The sequence below is a fragment of the Anguilla rostrata genome, chromosome 2 (assembly GCF_018555375.3).
Source record: "Anguilla rostrata isolate EN2019 chromosome 2, ASM1855537v3, whole genome shotgun sequence".
NCBI classification, from domain to species: Eukaryota; Metazoa; Chordata; class Actinopteri; order Anguilliformes; family Anguillidae; genus Anguilla; species Anguilla rostrata.
The window spans coordinates 2870168-2889883 of NC_057934.1; the positions used below are offsets into that span (position 1 = coordinate 2870168).

Consider the following 19716-nt stretch of genomic DNA (forward strand, 5'->3'; position numbering starts at 1 on the left):
AGATTTATATTCACATTGATGTAATAATACCAGGGGGGACCCCTGCATTCATTCACAGGTTAAAATCTTACACTCCCAGAAGAATGGGTTCCAAAGGGTTCCTCTGTGTCTCCACTGGGGGAACCCTGTCCAGGTCACGGGTTCTTTGTGAGAAAAAATGGCTCAATCTGGAAGCTTACGCACTTTTCACACCAACCATACGGGGTTCCAGAAAGAACTAAAAAGGGTTCTCCTAGACAAGCCAAAGAACCCTTTTTTTCTGAGTGTGTATAAGTTTGTAAGCGGCAGGAACTATACAATGGGTACACGTAAAAAGCAAATTAGGTTTGATTGAATGTGGATTTCACACAAAGCTTTCAAAAGCACGGTATTTACCACAGACAGGGAGAGCACTGCTCCCATTAAAGCAAGATGCAATAGTTATGTATTTAGCCAACATGCTGTACGATATCAAAGCAGCACATGGAAAGGTTAGGTCTACTGGTACGGACTGGAATGACTGTTTTGCAGAAGCTGTTTTAGCCTCTACCAAGAATTAATTTTGAAAGCGCCGGTTTATGCATTAATTTCAGACGTTATTATTTTACCAAGCTCCTCAACGTTCAAGTGAAGGAGACATGAGTTGACCTCCCGGGTTAATTGACCATTCATTTCACAGCGTTTTTTCCATAAGCCATCGTTGCACAAGCTCATTAATGTGTTTTAAAACATTAAACAAAAAGGTGGGCTCAGGTAGAGGTGGGAATGCGGAAGCCCTTTTCTCATCGTTCGTACCACACACCTGTATCCGATTCTGAGATCGTTTCGTACGCAAATTCATCGTCTTTTTAGTTCAACCCAGCAAACTGTCCTTCCTGCTTCCAGGCCAGAATAGGGTTCACGGACATTAATGACATTGCATTACTGTGATTTAGCATATGCACTTATCTTAAAAAAAAAAAAAAAAAACCCGTGTAAGCCATTCTGGATAAGAGCCCATTTAAAATGGCCGTTATGCAATGTAATGGGCACCTGAGAACGCTATTCTGGCCTGGCTGTAGAAAGGGACATTTTTCGTTGGTGCAATTCAGGCTAATCACCTTGATGAAGGGTACAACGGCAGTGTACTACCTGGGAATCAAACCCGCAACCTTTAGGTTTCAGACATGACCGCTGCAAAGGCCACCTTTGGCGGCGCACGTATTTGAACGCACGGGCGGCAGTGTAGTGTAATGGGTAGGGAGCCGGTCTTGTAACCTAAAGGTCACAGGTTTGATTCCCGGGTAGGGCACTGCCGTTGCGCCCTTGGGCAAAGTACTTAACCTGCATTGCTTCGGTATGTATCCATCTGTATAAATGTCTGCAGTGTAAATGTTATGTAAAAGATGTGTAAATCGCTCTGGATTAGGGCGTCTGCTAAATGCCTGTAATGCAATGTCAACATGGCCGCTCACAGCACATTCTTCCACCCCCCTCCTTGTCCAGTATTATCACTACCTCACCCCTGAACACAGTTTCACTGGTGTTACACGACTGCTTTCACAAGGCACTACCCGAGTCATCTAATTTCAAATTATATTTACATGTATCTGTCTGTGCAACCTCCTGTCACGATGACTGCCTCATTCGTTTGTATTCTTAAGCTCGACTATGTCAAAACTGACGTGTAATCTTTAATGGTGTCCAGTCACATCCGTTCAACAGTCAATATCATTTAAAATAGTGTCATGTTGTTAACGTAGGGTACGTGGGAACATCTTAAGCAAACATTTCCTACAGTATAGCTCACGATGGATGAAAAGTTGCACCCTTGGGCAAAGTACTTAACCTGCATTGCTTCGGTTTGTATCCAGCTGTATAAATGTCTGCAGCGTAAATGTTATGCTGGCCAACTGTATGAGCTTGCCAAAGGTCTTCCTTGCAACAACCTAAACGTTACACAAAGCATCTCTCTATTTAATAATGGCGTCGTAATCAATACCGTTAGGTGTTGGCTTAATAGGTATACATCCAGTTGGACGTTATATCAAATTAATTTTGGGGTGAAGGCACATTAATACAGATAGTAAATTCAGTGGTACACAAGTGAAACTGGTCTAAAGGTTGGCCCTAGTTTAAAATGATGCAATCTTCTTATCTCACTGAAACACAACTGATGCACTCATATAGTTTCTTCTTCAGGTCTGTCACATTTTGCTGAGAAACTGATGACGGCGAGATGCAATCGATCTGCAGCACTCAGTCCAGCAAAACTGATCATTCTGCTGACGTTTCGCTCATTTGCACTGAGATGTGTGTCATGTAGCATACAATTGTACATTTTAACAAAGAATCCTTGGATGAAATGTTTGAACAATATGACTATGACATTTTATGCCCCTAAAGAAGATTGCACCATTTTCAGCACCTGCTACTCCTTACCTAAAGCAATGCAGTTAAGTCTCAGTGTTTCCCCACTGACATGTGGAACTGTTCATAGGCCAGCTCTGTGCCAAAGGCTCACACTCAAACACATTTGGGGCAGAGCGTGACTCTGGAGCAACAAAAAACACTTTAGCGCGCGAGCACTCGTTAGCACCTGTCACAAAATGTGCAAAACACCTGCGCTGTTCATTCCTACAGCAACCCCGTCCTGTAGGAATCTTTACCGTCCCAGCACCTGAAACCTGTCCCAGCAGAATTAACTGTGGTAGGGTTCTACTAAAACAGAGCTGTCAAACCCTGTACCTGGAGATCTACCGTCCTGCAGGTTTTTCACTCCAATCATAACAAAGCACACCTCACTCAACAGCTAGAGCAGGGCTGCCCGACCCTGTACCTGGAGATCTACCGTCCTGAAGGGTTTCACTCCAACAGATAACAAAGCACACCTCACTCAACAGCAAGAGAGGTTGTTCAGCTGCTGCAGAGTCAGGTGAGCCAAATTAGGGTTGAAATTAAAACACACAGGAGGGTCGATCTCCAGGGAAACGGTTTTGCCCTCTTCCACAACATCACCTAAAAAAAATGGGAGGTCATTGATTGTTCATCACCGAAACACATTTCACTCCCAGAATTCATGCGGGTCAGACCAGTAATTAGCTGGTGAAAGAGGAGTTAATCACAGGAAAATCACTGCCTCATAAGCAATTAGTGACTTTTCACTGACCGAACCTCAGTCAGCCAGTAGCTATATCACACCATGCAAGCCGAGGCTCTGCTGTCCTTCCTCCCATCTTGGATGTAGTCTAAACTTTACTTCAGATTTTTCACATTCCTTTCGCGGACAAAAAAAAATACGTACCATTCAAAAGGCCATCAAAAAGTGCTAGGCAAATATACTGTTGAGCGGTGTAAACACACTGGGGTTTGTGGGGTGTGTGTGTGTGTTTGTGTGCGTGTGTCAGTGTGTGTGTGTGTGTGTGGGGGGGGGTGTGTTTGTGTGTGTGTGTGTGTGTGTGTGAGGGGTTGGGGGTTAGAGCTGTTATTCATTATCCAAACAACTGCATTCCAGGGGCTCAACAAAAGAGTAAATTCTCCACCATCACTCAGAAGCAGGCGTTAAAGGGAGAGTGATTAAGCAGGTCCACAAACACGATGCCCCACCTGATAACCTTGGCGCGGCTCGCCCCGTTCTCTCACGGCCTGACGCATTCGAAAACAGAGAGAAAAGAGAGAGGGACTTTATAAACATTAACGGTAAACGGGGGGTGGAGGCGATGGCCAGAGATAAACGGCACTTCTCTGACGGGAAACGCGCAGGTGTTTCGAGCGCGAGAACGTGGTCCGTCACGGGAGGTTTGCGGATGTGGGACGGGACTGAGAATGAGAAGATACTGAAATGCATCATGCCAAATCCTTACAGCAGAACACAAACAAACACCGTTTTACTCAGTCCAGCGCCAACACACTGAATAATTTTCTTTAAAGAGATTAAGGAAACGTTACTTTTTTTCATTGCCGATGCAACTTTATGAGCTCAGCGGCGACTGAAATTAAGGATGCTGTAATAAATGAGCGCGTGCAGCCAAACGCCTGCCTTAACTTTGTTATTCCAAAAAGTGAAGGAAAAAGCACATCGTGGCCAGATTTAATCTGAGCCAGCGTCCCCCCGGTGTACACACGGGGGAACATAATCATGTTTTCCGTGTCTTTCTCCACGCTAAGCACTTTTCCTGGACGTGGGGTGCAGAGTAGAAAGGCCCACGCTCCTGAAGAAAGCGGTCAGAACATCTTATCGTCAACCGGGCTTCCCAACTCACCGTTCAACATCAATTATGTTCAATTTCATAGACAAAAAATAAATAAAAACAAAAACATTTAGGCCTGTAGCCTACATCTGCATGCACATAAATCACTGTAGAAATCACTGACAGGGTAACACAAACTCAAAAACAATCAGCACACTCAAGGTCATTCTCCATCCCTTTCTTGAAATGGAGCTAAATCAGTATATTCCACAGTTTCAGGATGTAATGTGTATACAGTCAGGAAAATTAAAGAGACTTTATATGTTTTAACCAGTTCACAACAACATTATCAGTTGCGTAACAAACAAAATAATAATAATAATTCTTATTATTATTTTGTCTTTTACTTCAGTGTATTTAAACCAAACACCCAGGGAACTTAAACTAAATTTGGCTGTGCTTAAATATTCCAGTGATCGCTGATGTCCCTTTCTGTAAAGTCATGCAAAACTGCAGTGTAAACACAAACACAATCTGAAACAGAATTCCCCAGGGCTCAACGCCCCTTTGGGTGGAAAATCGCTGCTGAAGTGTAAAATCTTTTCATTAATATTGCAACATTCGTAATCATTCCGATGAGCCGGGCAAATTAAATGTAAGCAGGTGCTCACAGCTTGACCTCAGCGAAGCCTTATAAATAAATTACTTTCGCTTTTACGTTCCGCCAGAACAAGTAAGGGTCATCTGCTTAACTTCGCACACCATTAATGATAATAATTTTACTAGTTTCATTTTTTTTTTAAATAAACGGCCGTGGTAAAATATAGACTGTTAAAAACAAATGGATAGCAGCATTGAATTCAGCATACAGTATGTAGCTACCTGAACGCGTGTGCACACAGTTATAAGTATATTTATGAGGCGTAAGCGTATGTTCGGTAAAACATTCGACTATATCTAATTAAGATGCTACAGCGGACGCGGTCGCGCGACAATCATTGCTCGGATCTGCCGGTCTAAGGCGCGGACCACAGCTGTTGGGCCGCATTAGGTTCAAAGATGCTGCACGAGGAGGTATGCAAGTGTTTGTTTGTTCCTGCATAGGTCCCTAGTGCGGAGGAAAACCTCGCTTGCTCAACGTGTAAGACAACATGCCAGTGTGTCACCGCCAGTCCATCACTGTCAACGGGCACAAAAACAACAACGTAAATAAATTGCCTCACCTTTCTTAAATTCCTCCAGCATTGCGTCCAACTTGGTGTCGTTGAACACAAAGTGCAAGGGGTGACTGTAGAACTTGGTGATGGTTTTCAGTGGGGTGCTGTCGTCCGGATCCACGAACGCCAGGTCTTTCACAAACAGCAGGTCCACGATGTTAGATCTCTCCCCTTCGAAGACGGGGATTCGCGTGTATCCGCTCTCCATAATCTCAGACATCGTATTGAAGTCGAGGATGGCATCCCCGGCAATCATGAAACAGTCTCGCAGCGGGGTCATGACGTCTTCCACGGTTTTAGTCCTGAGCTCAAGTGCTCCCTGAATGATGTTCAGCTCCTCTTTGACCAAATCGTTGTACGGATCCGTCACTCGCAGCATCTCCAGCAGTTTTTCTCGGTTGTACACGGTTCCTATCTCTTGACCCAAAAGGTAATCTAAAAGTTTGCTCACTGGGTACGAAGCGGGGAACGTAAGCAGCATGAAAAATTTGGTCAAGAATATAGTGTTTGCACCAACTGCAAGGCCGTGCCTTGAGCATATGGCTTGCGGCACAATTTCACCGAAAATTACAATCCCGATGGTCGACATCACAACCGCAATCAATCCAGATCCCGCAATGTCATCCAAGAGAATGGTCAGTGTAGTATTCACCAAGACGTTCCCCAACAGAAGGGAGCACAGTAGGTAATTCCCCTGACTGCGAACGGGCTCAATCTTCCTCGCGTAGTTCTTCTCCTTTTCGGTGCCGCAGTTCTGAACTATCTGTAACTCCATGGGGTCCAGCGCCATCAGACCCAAGTTTAGCCCGCTGAACATGCCCGAAAGGCAGAGCAGCATCGAGATGAAAATGACCTGCAGCCAGAAGGGAAGCAAAAACTTTTTTTCCTCCACCACCATTACTTTCGTGTCATCTCCATCGTGATAAATCCAAGTGTTCTCGGTCCATGGGTCGTGCAAGCCCGCCACTGCGTGAGCGGAGGTGGCGATGCACAGGTAATACATTTTACTCCGCTCCGTCTTCCTAAGAGGTTTGACTTCAATCTCAACTACTCCCGACGTTTTTCTGTTTAAGATTATGTTGGGCAGGATGATGATATCCGAAGTTCTGATCCCACATGGATGGAAACTAGACGTATCGTCCCGGCTCTTGTTCCCAGCTGAGCTGTCACCGTCTCCGGGGACTCTGGTCCGCTCGTGCTCCGTAAAAGCAATTTTGGACCACGTCTCGTTATTAATGTTTTGCCCATAGACCCTCAGCTTGACATGAGACCTTTCGCTGACCCGCAAATAGCCCTTGTCCATATAGGAAATATCGTCCGTGTCCTCCAGTCTGATACCTATGATTACCGTCTCTTCTGTCACTTCCTTGCCATTCGTCGAGCAAACGAAACAACCGCTGACAGTTAAGAAAACCAGAGTAAAGGCTCGAACCCGGTTAAGTGCCGCCATTTTTGCAGAGGGTACTGGGGCCGACTGCTCTGCCATGTTGATAATGGGCAACCTCTTTTGAATGAAAAGGGCTTTTAAAAATCAGAGCCAATCGGAGTCGGCCTTCATCTCCGCTGCTGGTTGCCTTGACTCGTGCATCGGGCTTGCTTGCTTCCACTCCGCGTCTGAAACATTGCAGAGCAGCGCGAGCTCTGTATGAACTCGTGCTTCTGCTGATTTCCCACAGACGGGCGACCCTCTTACCCAATCCAAGGGGGCAGCAGGACGAGGGCGGGCCATTCGCCAGTCCCGTAGCGAATGAAAATCCAAAACAAGCGGACATCACACGCAGAACCAAGGCAGGACTTTCCTCGTGACTTCTCCTGATGGATTCCCAGGCAACCAATAACTAAAGAAGATGGGAGTGGACTTCGGCAGCAAAACGTTTAGCTCCTGTCTTCAAACATCTGGAAAGGACAGGCGCGTGCGGCAGTTGTGAGACAGCACTTCGCAGGACGTGCCGGACGGGAATAAGCGTTAATGCAGCGTGTTCTGAAAGACTGCGTCTGTCGCTGGCAGCTTCTTGCATTAGGATACTTGACAGCCTTGCTTCTGAATAAATAGTTGTATATCGGTGCCCTAATTATTTTTTAAAAAGCCTACCTAGCCTATCTCAGTGCTGAGAACTTTAGGGATGTCCTGAGTGCACATTCTTATCTCCTGTTCTGTAGCAAAGTTTTTGAAATCTTTTATATAACAAATCATTGATTTCCAAAAGAAGTAATATTAAATGCACTATTAAATTGCAGTCTTTAACAATGTCGTGTAGTAGACAGGGCGTGAAGCGTAATTATGCACATGTGTGTGTGTATTAATTACCTTCAACCTTCATTCAACCCGGCTTAGTGTTTCCTTGTTGTTTTTTGCCATTGGCATTTTCCACAGGTGGAACACAGGGTCACCTTATATAATGAAGTGGGTGGGGGAAGAGGGCTCGGCTCTGAAGAGCACTAGTGAGAGCGGGGGGGGCTTAACATCAACTGCCATTGAATGGGCAGATAGAATGAAAGAGGGAATAATTAAGAGTCTGAGAGGGGGGGAAGATATTAATATTAATGGCAACACAAGGCATGGTTTCCATGGAGCCAGCCGGAAAGGTCTGAATTTTAAAGAAATTGTGGCACCGATGGATCAGTCACTAGTGTCAAAAAGGGGAGGTTATGAACGCTGCAAATCTTGAGTCACTGGTTTGAAAAATATGGGAATGACAGGTCACGGTGAAATTTGATTGGACGAAGGGAGAACGGGGGGAGGAGTCTCTGCAGAAGTCTTTCACCCACCCACTTCTGTTGGTAGAACACACACCTTCAGCTCTGGGTCTGGCTCAGTCACTTTAAAGAAGTAAATGTTGAAAGATGGAGGGGGGGGAGGAAACATGGAAGAGGGAGAATGAAGCCAGACACAGCAGGGAATCCAAAGACAAGATATTCGGAAAGATTTCCAGTCAGTATCTGAGCTATCAGATCAGAGTGAGACGTACAGCACAGAGAAGACAAACATAATTCTCCACAGCTTACTTCTCACTAGGTCCTGTGGTTTTCTAATTTCCTTGATACTGGAAGATACTGTACGATTATGCATAATAGTTAGAAAACACATTATTTATATTTAGTCCATCATTTTAAAATGGCTGGTTTCACTTCATGAAAGGTTTCAATTAACAGACACTTATTATCCCGAGCAGCTCACAGAAGAGGAGAGCGTCAGTCTTAGTCTCAGGAATAAAATAAAATGTGTGATATCACCAAGGCGCAGAAGGTCTATATTTAACATCAATACATGTACTGTTAACCTAACAAACAGCAGTTTGCACTGTGACAAAAGAAAATACCACTAGACAGATAACGTATCTTCGCATAGCCATTCTTATGCCATTATCGCCAAAAGGAAATCCAAAGAGAGGATATCCAAAGGGAGGGGTTCAGGGGAGCCATGGTGCAATCTGAAGGGGGGGGGGGGGTGGGGTCTTTTTGCCCCTGACTGCACTGGGAAGGGGGGGGGGGGCAGGTGCTCAGAGGTAACAGAACGGAGAGGTCTAGTTGGTATGTGGGGTCTGATAAACCTTCAAAGATATTTTAAAGCCAGCGGAGGGTTAGAGTTAATGGAGCTGTACCTTCCGTTACCCGAAGGCTAGCCGCTAGCTAGCACCAAAATAGCGCCAAGCTAGCACCAAGCTAGTACCAAACTAGCGCCAAGCTAGCACCAAGCTTGTGAATTTGATGCACGCGGATACTGGCAGCCAGTGGAGGGAGTTAAGAGGGGGAGTGACGCGGCTTTGCGAGCGTTGGGACAAATTTTCGGATGTCGTACAGAAAGAATCTTCACGTGTGGGGACACTGCTGTGATGTTCTCGGAGAGGAACAGTTTGTTGTCCGGTACAAACTCTGAGATTCCTCCCAGATGAAGAGGGCGACGCTGTGGTGCGCTCCACATATTTATTGATCGTAAGCAGTGTTAAGTGTGCAATCAAAATGGATTCTTCATTACAAAAGGTTTGAGTGTCTCTGTACACTTAACCCACGACTAACAAGTCCTTTCATGTTCAACACATACAAAGATTGAATATGACAGCTGTAAACTTGTTTACCTGACTTCAGGTACATAAATGAACAGAACAGGATTTCAGGATGAAATCAAAACAAATTAAGTGCTTCCTAAAAAGAAAAAAAAAAGCTTTGCGGTTTCCCCTGCTGGTATTTTAAAATCAGTTCAGGATCTTCATCAAGTAAACACTAATCAGCATTTCACTTTCATCATAGACATGAACAATTTATGTGTCTTAATCATATTCATAATAAAAACACACTCTTATATATCAATACACGTGTGTAGCCTGACTTTGGCAACATGATATGTTTTCTTGTTTTGTGGTCAAATCTCACTTTCCACAGGATTTCTGTGCTCCACAGCACCCCCCTGTGGCTGTCCCACCACTTTTTATCTTCTCAGCAAGTTCAAAAGGGTTCACAGGGATCGCCTGAATGAAGGAATTGTTAAAACAAAAATGGAAATGAGTTAAATTTTAAAATTATGTATAACGGCATACATATATTAATGACATAATAAGGGACACATATGGCAGTGGTAGCATTGCACAAACTAGCAACTGAAGGCTTGCAGGTTTGAATCCCAAGTGAGGCATTACCACTTGTGCCAGTGAGTAAGGTACATGGCCTAAATTGCTTCAGGAAAAATATAGAGTATATCTCTGGATAACAGCGTCTACCAGATGGTTGACTATTACATCTTGTGTACAATATTGTGCATTTATCTTGTTTCATTTCTCAATTGCAAATTGCTATATTATTTGAAGCAGAGGTTGAAGTTACCCTGAGCAAAAGAGAATTGTGCCCGCAAAACATTTCATAACTTTTATCTTGTATTGGTATGAGCTATCTTATCCACATTTTTATTGCACACAGCTTGAGTGGTGAATTTTGTAAGTATATGAGCTGAAACTGTTCATTGGACTCATCATAGTTTCAGAAAGTGTCCAGACTGTGAGGTAACACCCATATGCATGTATGTGTGTTACAATGAGCCTCTACGTGATCTGCACAATAAAGCAATTGTGATCTGCACAATAAAGTAATAAAGTAAGGAAAAAGTTTTAACAGTGACACAAAATGAGAAACATAAGGCGTACAAAGTGTAGAGTTCACAAGTGTGTTTCATGTTCAATCAAGTGTAATTTCATCCTAGCATCAGGCCAACTGTGTTCAAAAAATGACCCTATCTTGGTCATTTCTTGTTGCGTCAGCTCTTCGATTAACGACAAGATCAAGTTCCTCTGATCATTAAGCAGAAATCCCATCAACTCCCAAACCGATCACAGAACATAATTTTGACACACGCTGACATAAACTTTAAGACACTAGACTAGGGATTCTCAAATCTGGCCCTGGAGGCCAGTAGTGTTGCTGGTTTTCATTCTTCCCCTCTAATTAGGAACCTTAGGAATTAAACCTGGGACATCAGGTGAGTTACACCTCTGGCCCAATCACTGGCATTAATCATTAAATTACCCATCAGGCAGCAAAGAAAACCAGAAGCGCTACTTGCCTTGAGGGCCAGATATGAGCATCCCTTGCACTGCACCTTTAAACACGTTCAGTGCTCGGTAAGGTGCACTGAAACTTCTCCAGTCCAGCCCTACTCAACTCCAGTTCCTGCAGGATGCAGTGTCCCCAGCTATTCGCTCCAACCCTACACTACACCACTAGATTTCACTCGTTATTACACCTGCTTGGTTCAGGAAGTGAGCTCATTAGTGAAGTCCGGTGGTTTAGTGCAGGGTTGGAGCAAACACCTGCTAACACTGCGGCTCACAGGACCTGGAGTTGAGTAGGGCTGCTCGAGTCTCAGCATCAGCACCCACCTTGGCTGTCGGAGGACAGCAGGATCCAGAGAGCGATCTCTGAGCGTCCGGCTGAAAGGTGAACTCTTCCGCAAACCTGGAGTTCTTCAGGATGCTGGCCAGCTCTCCGTCCACCTCCACGACATCATTCGCCTGCGAGTTCAAGCAGGTTATCTAATCGTGTGGGTTTTCTCACCCAGCACTGATTTTTTATCCCCCCTCATTTGTAATTCAAAAGGTTTAACGCAGCCTCTGTAAGAATAAGTCACAGACGTCTACTGCAATCTAGGAAACAACTCTGACTATGGCGATGCAGTGTTTGCAAACCTTAAATGTATAGTGACAGTCAAACTCCAAGGCCTTCTCAGACCCTGTGATGTTTCCATCGTATGTGAGGAAGCAGCTCTTTTTCTGGATGTTTTTCGGGATCTTGAAGAGACGGTAAGTTGCAGAGACAAACTTGTAGTCGCCTGAAATTACACGGGAGGAAAAAGGAGGACCAGTGATGTTTTCCAAAGTGAGCGAAAGCGATATAGATTCCAAGTGTGGCTCACTTTAAGTTCAACTATTTAATTTACCCACGTCCAAACTATATGCCACACACTGTCTGTCGAAACAGTTTAAAGGTTAAATGTTGAGAAATATCAAAAGATAAGTCAACATATGTGCAATCTGCAAAAAAAAAACGAGCAGAGGTGGAAAATCCAGGTTCAGAAAGTAAAAGTCCTCCTCAGTACTTCGTTCCAGTCACCTGAATTTGCTAATTAGCACAATTCCTCACCCAGGAGGCAGAACTGATCAGTGAGTTCAGCTGGCTCATGGGAGTTCATGGGTGGAGGAAACACATGGTAGGACTTCCTTCTGACCCCTGGACTTTCCCCCTCTGGTTACAAGCCCCGTACAACACACTACTGACTCCCACACCCAGTGAACTGTGAACTTCACACATGTGCTCCTCGTATATCTCAGACTCAGGCATTATATAGTATACTTTCATATGAAATCTAAACTCTAAAGGTTGGTTTTATTCTCCTCTCTACACTTAACTGTGGAGGGTTGGTTTTATTCTCCTCTCTACGCTTAAACTCCAGAAGTTTAGTTTTATTTTTCATTCTACGCTTAAACTCCGAAGGGTTAGTTTTATTCCTGATTATTTCTGACTCTGTTCGCTCGTACTCACCAAGGATGCTCTCCAGTTCCTCGTTGTCCACGGTGACGGCGCTGGCAGTGACCAGTCGAGGAGAGCAGAACCCAACTTCCTCCGCTAGACGCACCAGGTCCTCCCAGCACAGCGCCCCACCTAAACATTCACCTAGCAACACACAGAACAACTTCCTTCCTCACCTAGAAACTCACAGAACAACTTCCTTCCTCACCTAGAAACTCACGGAACAACTTCCTTCCTCACCTAGAAACTCACAGAACAACTTCCTTCCTCACCTAGCAACACAAGACAATTCTCCTCACTAGCACACAGAACAACTTCCTTCCTCACCTAGCAACACACAGAACAACTTCCTTCCTCACCTAGCAACACACAGAACAACTTCCTTCCTCACCTAGCAACACACAGAACAACTTCCTTCCTCACCTAGCAACACACAGAACAACTTCCTTCCTCACCTAGCAACACACAGAACGTATAGCTCTCAAAAGAGGTCATTACTCCAGAAGAGTTCTTTCAACCACTAATTCAGCGAGACACACAGGCACACATGTACACACACACACACACACATTACACACTCTTACACACACTTACTCACTCACTCACTCATGTACACACACTCACACCCACACTCACAAACTCACATACACTCATACACACACACACACACACACACACAATGTGTTCAGTTTACATATTGAGAGGTACGTATATTACATCCTGACTGCCCGGCATATCCATACTGGATAAGGTGAAATAAAGCGCTTCCTGTTTCCTTACCCCACAGGACTTTGTGAGACGTGATGTCCTCGGGGAGCCTGGAGCTGCTGTAAATATCGCTGAAGTACAGCTCTCCTCCATCCTGAAACACAGCGTCAGATTCAGGCCCGTCGCCTGTGCCGGGCGCGAGGCAACGCGATCAGGCTTGCGGGACGCGTTCGTCTTACGGTCCCGTTAAATAAATAATGACCGTGTCGGCTCGGCGACGTCCTCGCGCAGAATTATGGACAAATTATGAGAGGAAAGTATACGTCTGCTCTGATGTTGCGCGACGTCGCATGACTCAAATGTGACGTTCACCTCTTCTGGATTACGCGAGTGAATTATGAGTCAGACTGGAAAGCAGACAGTTTGTTCACACCAGGGGGACGCAGCTGGCCAATGAGACGTCCTTTACCTTGAGCGCACGGAAGGCCTCCCTCAAAACGCGCGGCTTGTCTGGAGACAGATTCACCACACAGTTTGATCTGCAGCAGCGAGTCAACAAATTCAGTTTCGGATTTCAGAGAAAAACCACAGGGAACAACTTCAATTATTGTGTGAATGAACGAAAACAAGGCACCCCCAGTAAAGCTTTTTAAAACCCCAACAGAACAGCGGGACAGAATAATGCATGATCCTGAGTGCATGCTTATTATGGTTGGCTACGATAAATATCACAGTGCAGAGATAAATTTATTATTCAGAACAGAGAGCCATCTTACATTATGATGTCAAAGGAATTCTCTTTCAGTCCCGCCTCTTCCAGGCCCTCAATGTATCCTTGAATGAAGTCCACATTTGGCTCGCTGAACCCAAACTTCTGAGTGTGGTGTTCAATGTACTTCCTGGCCACTACAAGCTGCAAATTGAAAGACTCAAGTCATTTTTTACACAGAAAATTATCTTTTCCTTTTTCTTTACATTTTGTTGAACAAATGTATTCTGAAGTTCACGTTAGCACAAAACAAATGCTGCGGACAATCAAGGGGTCAAGAACACTAAAAGAAAAATGAAAAGAGAGAGAGAGAGAGAGAGGGTCTAAAACAGAACTAGTGCAACTGAACTCTGCGAACACACAGAGTTTGAACAATCACAAACTGTGAATCCTCCCCATTCCGCAGCCTTGTTGCTGAAGCAGGTAAAGGCCTCGCATGGCCCAGAATTAAAACAGCACCCCTCTGCACCTGCTCCTGGGTCATGTCCACCCCCGTCACGTGGCCCTTCTGTCCCACCAGCTGGCTCAGCATGTAGACGTCCCGGCCGCTGCCACAGCCCAGGTCCAGGACCCTGCACCCTTCCAAACACTCCGGGACCACCAGGCCACAACCGTAGTACCTGCAGGGGGACAATGGCGCCGAGTTACCAGACAGACCAAAACACGCCTGAAATGTAGGGGTAAGCAAACATCTACAGTATAGTACTACTACTACTACTGCTACTACTGCCGCTGATACTGCTACTACTGTTGCTGCTACTACTACAGCTACTGGTACTGCTGCGGCTACTACTGCTGCTACTGCTACTACTACTGCTACGGATACTGCTACTATTGTTGCTGCTACTACTACAGCTACTGCTACTGCTGCGGCTACTACTGCTGCTACTACTGCTGCTGATACTGCTACTATTGTTGCTGCTACTACTACAGCTACTGCTACTGCTGCGGCTACTACTGCTGCTACTACTGCTGCTGATACTGCTAATACTGTTGCTGCTACTACTACGACTGCTACTACTACAGCTACTACTACTACTGCTACTACTGCTGCGGCTACTACTGCTACTACTACAGGATAGGACGATTAGCAATGCTGGATGTGCTCAAGATACTCCGGTGTGCCGTAAGTCTGAGTGACTGGTCTGCAGTTGCTGTGGCGCCCTCTGCTGGCGACTGACAGAGCTGCGCAGTCCCAGCCAGCAGGTTCAGAGGGTTATTTAACCTGTCGGTGACATCCGTATGCACGTCAGCCAGGGCCGTGCGGATGTAGGCTGGGATAGGTCTGGCCGGGGCGACGCAAGCGTTGCTCTTGAGGTCAGCGGTCTTCTTCAGCCTCTTTCCGTAGTAATCCTACGGAGGGGGTCACTAATTATTCAACAAAATGAATTCATGAATTCATGCCATTGCCCTTTCCAGTGTCATTTATTCTTCCTTGTCTACGCAATTCAAGACTGATTTTTCACTCTCTCCCTCCCTCCCTCCCTCCCTCTCTCTCCCTGTACAAAGCCAAAGCACTGGTTGTGGGTAAGATAAGTTCATTTGTTCTACAGATTGTTGTATTGAAGCCCATGACAGAACAGTACCTTAACATCGTCATGAATCTTCAGTTCATGAGAGGCACAGTCCTTTGAACACTCACTATGAAAAAAGAGGGAACAGGCACTCATAGTATAAATGCATCTTCCATAATAATAATAATCCTTCATCCCATCATGTGATGGAATTTGAATGCACACAGCTAATATTTAACAACTAGTCTAATGGTAAAACAACACATTAGGCTTAAACAAATTAATATCTAATTTCCTTACTTTTGACAAGGTTACATTCGTTTAGCCCAATTTTACACCTGTATAATGTCCGATGTTTTTAAACTATCCCGTGACTTATCACTGAGGTTGCCACTGAGGGTGCTAAAGATCCAGCAGCTGACACGAGAGCAAATAGATTCTGACAAGCAGTTTTAATTCTAAGTTTAGTTAGCTAGCTACCATGCTCACTTGTCATTCAAAAATACACGTGACGCTCGAATAAATATAACGAGCTGGTGATTCTATAAAACGCGAGACAGTCGGCTCGTTACCTGCGCGTGCCTTTCTTACACTCCGCCATGACTGAGAAATGACCTCAGACTTTGACTCCGATTTCCTGTGTGTTGCCAGCACCATAAAAAAACCCTCAAAAATGTTTCATATTTAACTGACGCCCATACAGACGGTTCGAACATAGTGACATTTAAAATCAGTTATCAATCATGTAATCCTACGTATTCCCACACTAAAATTTCCGAAATATTTTTAAAACGCCTAAATTTGGGATTAGACTTGAAGGCAGTGTTGCATAATGTTCAGGGAGCTGGGTTTCTACTGTAAAGGTTGTGGCTGCATGAACGTGAACAACTTGTTCCCGATTATACCTATTACGTATGACCAACTACTCAAAACTATTTGAATGAAAATATAGCAACTTTTTTAAAATACTCTCCTTCCCTTAATATACTCACAATAAATTAATTTAACCTAATACTGACTATTTCAAACCATGTGTGCCATGTGCAAGTAAACAAATTTTGCTGGTGTATCTACTATATATACCTACTATCCAATCCCTTGTAAGGAAATTATGCCAACAAATACTTTCAGTGTTACACACTTTTATTTCACATCTATTTCACACCAAGCCAGTATATTTGGTGGACTGCAACATTTCATTAGAACACAAAAGTTACAGACATTTACAGTGTGAATTCGAAATCAGAAAGGTATGGCAAAATATAATTAGCCTGCCTGCGTTTGTTGACAAAAAAAAAAAAACCTGTGACAACGTAGTACTGTAATCTAAGCCCCTCTATTTCTCAGGCAGTAAGACCCCCCATTGGACAGAGGTTAGCTAAGACGATACAGTAATTCAAAAACATGCTTATCAGATCTATGCAATCAAGACAATTATCTCCGAACTTTCCACTTTGGCACAAAGCCTATCGCTTGCCCATCATATAAGCTTTACGTTTGCCTTTAAAAAAAAATAAAAAAAGAAACAATGAAATACAATGTTTTACCACAACATTTGCTCAACAACGTCTAATCCAAGATCTGGGAACTCAAGTGGAGTCTACAGTTCATCGTACATGTTGAAACAACAAAGTAGTCGCCAGCAAGGTAAATTCATATTGCATTACATTTACATTACATTTCAGCATTCGACAGACACTCAAATTTACAGCGACCTACACAGATGTTTTTATGTGCAATCCATTTATAAGTCTGGATACGTTTTACTGAAGAAATTCGAGTTAAGTACCTTTCTCAAGGTACGTTTGAGCTACAAACCCAGTTCCCCGACCGCTATGCTACACCGCTGCCACCAGTATCACACAAATAACAACTTTGCATTTATTTCAGTAAGTGATGTAGTTGGCCCTGAAGATTTCTGGAGTGTTCCACACTGAAAAGAAAGAAAGAAAAAATAAATGCATGTTAAGTTTATTCGTAATTCTACATCTTTTTTGTGTGTGTTATAGTAAACTTTGATTGCAATGTTTTTTTATTGCCATTAACAATGACTACTATTTACTTACTTTTTATGTATAGCTTCTTGCCTGGTTGGCATGAAACAGAAACAAAACATAAATATACATTCATTCCATCATTCAGTCTTGGTAACGTTTATTCACAGTAAAAAAAAATCAACCAAATTTCTTAAATACTGAGTCATACTTACTGATATTGCAAGTGGGTGGTTAAAATTGACATTTTCCTCAGACTCTGAAATGCAAAATAATAATTTCATCAAAACTGATTTACTGATTTTGAAAAAACTTTAGACATAATATCTACAGACGATTCGTTGAATTTCACTTTTTTTGTGGAGCAATTTATTTCCTAACAAGCAAACAATGCTAATGATCTTGATCAGGATAATACAAGGCACCACTAATACAAAGTATAACTGACATGAATGCCACATTCCAGCACTGGGAATACTTAAATAACACATCAGCCTACCTTTAATACGAAACTAAGAAATAGTACATCAGTACAGAGAACTGTACAATGCTTGGTACGGTGCGGTATACTGGGATTATGTATTGAACATAACAATCTTCAACATCGTTTCACTAATTTGTTGCGAACAGTGGGATAACAAGCTCATTATAAAATTCATATTTTAAGCACGATGGACAATTGCTTACATCCTCAGAATGCAGTATCGCATCTTCTTGCAGTACCATGTTCCGTGCTGCCTGGCCAAGGAGCTGGAAGGTGTGTGGAAACAACAGTTAGTAAAAATAAGTGAGCTAGACTCCAACATGCAGCTCCACTCAGCAGCAATCAGTAACTTTATCTAAGGCACTACGACACGTTTGCTAATGATCTCCTTCGGGGAAGGGTTCGGATGGTTTGAGTTCTTGAGTGGGATAATGCTGCCATTGACTATATCAGAAATATAGTTGACTGACCACATTAACAAATGCGAGAGAAATTTAATTCCTTCCACTTTTTAGACGAATCATCCTATTATAAAATGTGTTTCCACAAGGCCCCTCATATCTATCCCTTATATACGTGATAACTCCCCATTTCTCCAACATGGCAACCCTTCCCGTAATTAAAATCACATGATAGGCTGCAAGACAGTTTCTCTGTACTGAACCTAAAAGATTTCCTTCTGGAATAAGACAACATGTAACGCGTAGCGTTAAATACATTTAGAAAACAGTAGCTCAATATCGCAGCTAGTTAATTACATTCATTATTTGTTCGCAACGATATGTTCAGCATCACCACGGTTATCTAATGATTATCATACGTTGCATAGCAAATGGAATAGTTCCATTTTCGATTTTTTTACCTCTTGGCTGCGGGACCCCTTTAGAACTTGGCGAGTGAGGGCTATCACGTCCCCACTGCAAGAACCCACTTTCTCAGACAATAAACCTTTAACGGACTGTCCAAAACGGGGCTGCGGGTCTGGAGAACCCATTTTTCGGCTTCAGAAAAATCAAGGTACGGGGCGTCGTGTAGGACAATACTTGCGCGTAATATTAAATCGCGTAGATAAAAACCGAGCAGTACTGAGCTGAAAGTAGCAATGCTTGTTCATTAAAAGTAACAAAAAACACTAAATATAGTAAACTACACAGTTGAAATGCAAGTTCATACAAGGAAAAAAAATCAATATACAAAATAGAAAACGAATTCACAACACTACGTCATGAAAATTTTATTAACTAGTATGATGTACATTGATGCTGCTTTGGTCTGAGCCATGAGAGTAAAGATCACTTGCAATCTGGTCTAAATACTGAATAGATCCATCAATACAATCAGAGCAGTTCTGGCCTTAAAGTTAAACAGCGGAAATTACTTGAAGCGTGTGTGCTTCCTCTTTAGTATTCAGGTTAAGGAATGGCATTCAAATGCACAAGTCCTTTTATATTGTGTTCGTGTGAACGGTGTTTACCGAGCAGAGCCTTTGCAGGCATCTCAAACAATGACGTGTCTGTGGACTATTCTTAAGCAACAGTCCACTATAGTAACGTGACTAAAACCAGGGCGTGATGGATGAGCGCGCTTGTTTGTGGTCGGTGTTTGTCGTTGCGCGCGGACTGCTTTTCCTGAAAGAGGAAGTCCAGGTGATCTCGATGCATTGCTTACCAAAGAGGTGAGCAACCTGTGGGGGTGTGCCAGGTATGCTGTCTGTTTATCCTAGGGTCTACCGTCGTTGATCTTAGAACTATCTTGCCTGTACGGGGAGGTAATTGCAGTTGTTTGCTTTGCTAGCAGCAAAGAATAAACAGACAACATAGTTCGGTTCACTTTGCACAGGCCATTCCCCTCTTTCGTTTGGTTCATAC

General features: G+C 43.6%; 3 protein-coding genes across 5 annotated transcripts in view; all 3 read right to left on the reverse strand.

The window, feature by feature from the left end:
* cnnm2b (cyclin and CBS domain divalent metal cation transport mediator 2b) overlaps positions 1–7046 on the reverse strand; it is a 42281-nt gene extending 35235 nt beyond the window's left edge. Inside the window, exon 1 of one of the 2 annotated variants that reach the window (XM_064315368.1) lies at positions 5372–7046. In XM_064315368.1, coding sequence (XP_064171438.1) covers positions 5372–6851 — 1480 coding nt within the window. In that variant the 5' untranslated portion in view covers positions 6852–7046. The remainder of the gene's footprint in view (positions 1–5371) is intronic. The other variant, XM_064315362.1, reaches the window with a different exon arrangement.
* On the reverse strand, positions 1113–18888 carry LOC135243711 (BLOC-1-related complex subunit 7-like). 2 transcript variants are annotated; one of them, XR_010326765.1, is made up of 6 exons: positions 18711–18888; positions 18052–18114; positions 17580–17623; positions 17437–17457; positions 17174–17303; positions 1113–1130 (listed from the first exon to the last, which is right to left on the reverse strand). XR_010326765.1 is itself a non-coding variant. In XM_064315712.1 (5 exons), the coding sequence occupies exons 1-5, from the start codon at positions 18840–18842 to the stop codon at positions 17252–17254; spliced, it is 312 nt and encodes a 103-aa protein (XP_064171782.1). In that variant the 5' UTR covers positions 18843–18888; the 3' UTR covers positions 16496–17251. The 2 variants fall into 2 exon arrangements, 1 of the variants encoding a protein (XP_064171782.1); XM_064315712.1 differs by lacking the exon at positions 1113–1130 and having other exon boundaries at positions 16496–17303.
* as3mt (arsenite methyltransferase) lies at positions 9276–16035 on the reverse strand. The gene is made up of 11 exons (XM_064315486.1): positions 15943–16035; positions 15443–15497; positions 15082–15209; positions 14326–14476; positions 13864–14000; positions 13557–13626; positions 13160–13241; positions 12392–12523; positions 11539–11681; positions 11233–11364; positions 9276–9831 (listed from the first exon to the last, which is right to left on the reverse strand). The coding sequence occupies exons 1-11, from the start codon at positions 15969–15971 to the stop codon at positions 9733–9735; spliced, it is 1158 nt and encodes a 385-aa protein (XP_064171556.1). The 5' UTR covers positions 15972–16035; the 3' UTR covers positions 9276–9732.
* Positions 18889–19716: the final 828 nt, after the last annotated feature.